This window comes from Arachis ipaensis, chromosome B6, assembly GCF_059453495.1.
Source record: "Arachis ipaensis isolate K30076 ecotype BB chromosome B6, ASM5945349v1, whole genome shotgun sequence".
Classification (NCBI taxonomy): domain Eukaryota; kingdom Viridiplantae; phylum Streptophyta; class Magnoliopsida; order Fabales; family Fabaceae; genus Arachis; species Arachis ipaensis.
The window spans coordinates 2,382,816-2,386,284 of NC_142441.1; the positions used below are offsets into that span (position 1 = coordinate 2,382,816).

Here is a 3,469-nt window from a genome sequence, read left to right on the forward strand (position 1 = left end):
TAAATTAGGCTTAAACTCGCGACATCTTAAATGAGTATAGAAAAAATATGTCATTTGAATTATAGTTCGTCGAGAGTGAAAATCATTTGCCATATTGTTTGTTTATAATTTTATTCTAAATCTTCTTATCATAAAAATTTTTGATATAATATTATTAAAAAAATTTTAAATATATGCAGAACATGAGTGTCCTAATAATTTTAACAGTTGATTTTAATTATAATATATTATATATATTTTTTATAATTAAAATTAATGATTAAAATTATTAGAATACTAATGTACATAGTATACTTAAAATTCTTTCAATATTATTATTGATCTAAAAAATTTAAATTAATAAAAAATATATAAATTAATTATATCTCTAACTATTCTTTATATGGTTTAATTTTTCAATTGAGTCTTCAAATTTTGAAAATTTATTGAAGCCGTTCAATTTTGTGAAGGTACTGAGTAAGTAGACATTATCTAAGACTCAAACAACTAACTTTAACAGTGACTTAATTTAAAAGTTCACCCCTAAGCAATTATGTAACCAACAAACCAAGTCTCATTGCTTTATTGCTTTTGTTATCTTTATAATAAGATGGGAGTATGATAGTAAATTACATACGAGCAATGATACATATAATTTGTTCATTTTTAATACATTTATTATGTATTTATTAAAATAAATTAAAAGATTTAAAAATTTCAACAAATAATAATTTAAAAATTAAAGTATGGAAAACAAATTGCTTGTTATGATTCACTATCTAGTTGTTGGGGACCCTCTATCCACAACCACAAGGTAGGTTCACCGTTGCTGAACTATATATATATATACCATCCACTTTTCACTACTCAATCCTCATTCATTTTTCTTCACTTCACTGAAACTCATACCACTTCCTCTGTTTTCCCCTGTTTTCTTTTTTTTTTCACCATTATTTTAAAAAAGAGAAAAAGAATGTCATCGTTAAGCGTGTGTCAAGGGTTACAATCATGTCTTGAACCCCGTGTGATTGAGCCACGTGTCATTAGGCTGAAATTGGCTCCACCAGGTTCCAAAATTGCTCCTCCACCCTCGGAATCCGAGTCCCACCAACAAGAACAACCTGATGAGAAAAAGGACATGGCTGCTGGCAGTGGTGACTGGAGTTTCCTTCAAGCACTCTCACACCACCCTACTTCTCAATGTAATGATCATAATAACGATGACAAAGTTTATGTTCATCCAACAGTTAAACGCTCCTCTTCAATGCTCAGTGCTAAGAGCTTAGAAATGTGCACTGAAAGCCTCGGAAGCGAAACAGGTAGCGATCAAAATTCTCTCTTCATCTCTGAGATTCACGAGACTCATCAGAGTAGTAACACAACTTTGATAAAGCATAGAAAGAGATCGCCTCACGGCCGCGGGGCTCGAAGCTTTCCACCGCCTCTTACTTCCATCACTCATCTAATGCCTCACCGCCATGACGGCAGGCTCGTCTTGGAAGCCGTCGCCGTCGCTTCTCCTCCTCCGGAGAGTGGCGCTTACTTTCACGCTGAACGCAGCCATGGCAGGCTCAGGCTTCGGCTTTCCCTCCCCGAGGAGAGTGAAAGCGAAGAGGAAAAAGATAAAGACGACAAAGATGAAGAAGAAGATGAAGAAGAGTCTGTAGAGAATAGTGTGGAGGAGGGAGTAGTGAGAAAGTTTGGGAGAGGCATGAGTAATGGCGGCAGGTGCAAGGAAGGCGGGAATCCAAACTTTTTTGGTGCTGATTCCTTCTTTGATCTCATCAGGACAAGTATAGTATAGTATAGTACAATAATATTATTTCTATTCTCTCATCTATCTTAGGATTGGTTAGCTCCTTCATTTTTTTCTGAATCTTCTAATTGGTAGTTATTATAGTTATTAGTTACTGTTAGTTCCTGTTGCTCTTGCTCACTATCGTCCTTCTATATCTATGTATTATAAATTGCTTCCTTTCATAACTATAAAAACTTTGATTTGCTAATGCCAACACATACATACACTAGACATTAAAACAAGGATATTTAATTTCTGAGTAAATAAATAAAATAAAAGTTTTAGTTGTTCAAAATAGTAGTAGAGCCAGCTAGCTAGCACTAAAACGCAATTATAACTAAGTAACTAACTACCTTGAAGAATGAAATTAAATATGAGTAGTTGTGTATATAGTATCAGCAATAACATGAAAGATAAGTGATGAATCATCACTACTCACGCGTTTGATGTTTGGAACGGATGAAATGAAATGATGTATTCCTTCCTTCATTCCTTGCTTCCCCTACATCAATGTCAGTTAACAACATGGGTGGTGGTGGGCTTGGAATCTAGCAAGCTAGCTCATCATGGGGATCTTCTAGCTATCAAAGTGCATGGCTACTTAATGTGGTAATAAATCAAAACGGGGGTCACTTGAAAAAAGTAGAATTGTTACACGTACACTCATGCATCATCATCCAATAGAAATCAAACCTAAAAGTCTAAAACCCCAAGTTGTGGTGTTTGTGTACGGACACAGTACCAAGCAATGCCCAGTAACTATCAAAAAGGAGAATAGGGTCCCCAAAAAACACTGTAACATGGACTCATTTCATCACCTAGGTATCACCCATGTGCTTCCCCTTATCCACCAATCATGTTACCAACACACACATCGCAAATTGGAAAAAAATATTATCTATCATGACCCTACTACTCCCTTCCCTTTATTAAAGAATGGTATATTCTTCTATCACATCCTATGGTGTCACCTTTTATAATTTGAATTTAATTTTCAATCAAAAGCTCTCTTCAACTACATGATTGGTAATTAAGAAGTTGGGTGTGGGATTCTTTAAGAGAGGGAGGAATCGAAGGCAGTGACAAATCGTGGAGTGTGGCCAACCAGAAGTTAACTAAATTTGTTGAGAGGGAAGAAACTACTATATAAGCAATGACAGTGAAACGAAACTTTCAACCATTCACATGCATGCAAGAGGTTTTTGGTCCCTAACATCATGTGCTTTTTGGAACCTTAGTTGTAAGGTATATAGCCTCTTTATTAGGCACATATTCTCTCACCATATCATTTCACGGTAAGAAAAATCTTCCCGAGCAAATCAGCATGTCCCTTAATTTTAATGTCACATGGAGGGGGTAGTAGTGTAGTATAGTACTAATGTTAATATCTTCAAATCCTGGTTCAAAGCTGAAAGAGATGCTTTTCTTCTTTTCTTGAGTTGGTTTTTTAATTTCTCTTGTTTTTTAATTATTCGATAAAAGAGATATAGATACATGGTATTTTCCATGAAAATGCTGCTTAAGTAACGTTATATTGAAGAAAAAAAAATTATGTGTATACAATAACTACTAAATCAATTATTATTATTATAATAAAATTAATATTAAAATATAAAATATATACTAAAAATATATAAAATAATACATATATTTACATACAAACATATATTAATTAATTTTTAATGCATCTTA

General features: G+C 33.7%; 1 protein-coding gene across 1 annotated transcript; it reads left to right on the forward strand.

Annotated features, from left to right (window-relative positions):
* The first annotated feature begins 876 nt into the window (after window positions 1-876).
* Window positions 877-1,988, forward strand: LOC107647928 (protein FANTASTIC FOUR 3). The gene has a single exon (XM_016351978.3). The coding sequence runs from the start codon at window positions 953-955 to the stop codon at window positions 1,781-1,783; it is 831 nt and encodes a 276-aa protein (XP_016207464.1). The 5' UTR covers window positions 877-952; the 3' UTR covers window positions 1,784-1,988.
* The last annotated feature ends 1,481 nt before the right edge of the window (window positions 1,989-3,469 follow it).

Coding starts and splice junctions, on each gene's coding strand:
- LOC107647928 (XM_016351978.3), top strand. CDS start 953: ATGTCATCGTTAAGCGTGTGTCAAGGGTTACAATCATGTCTTGAACCC.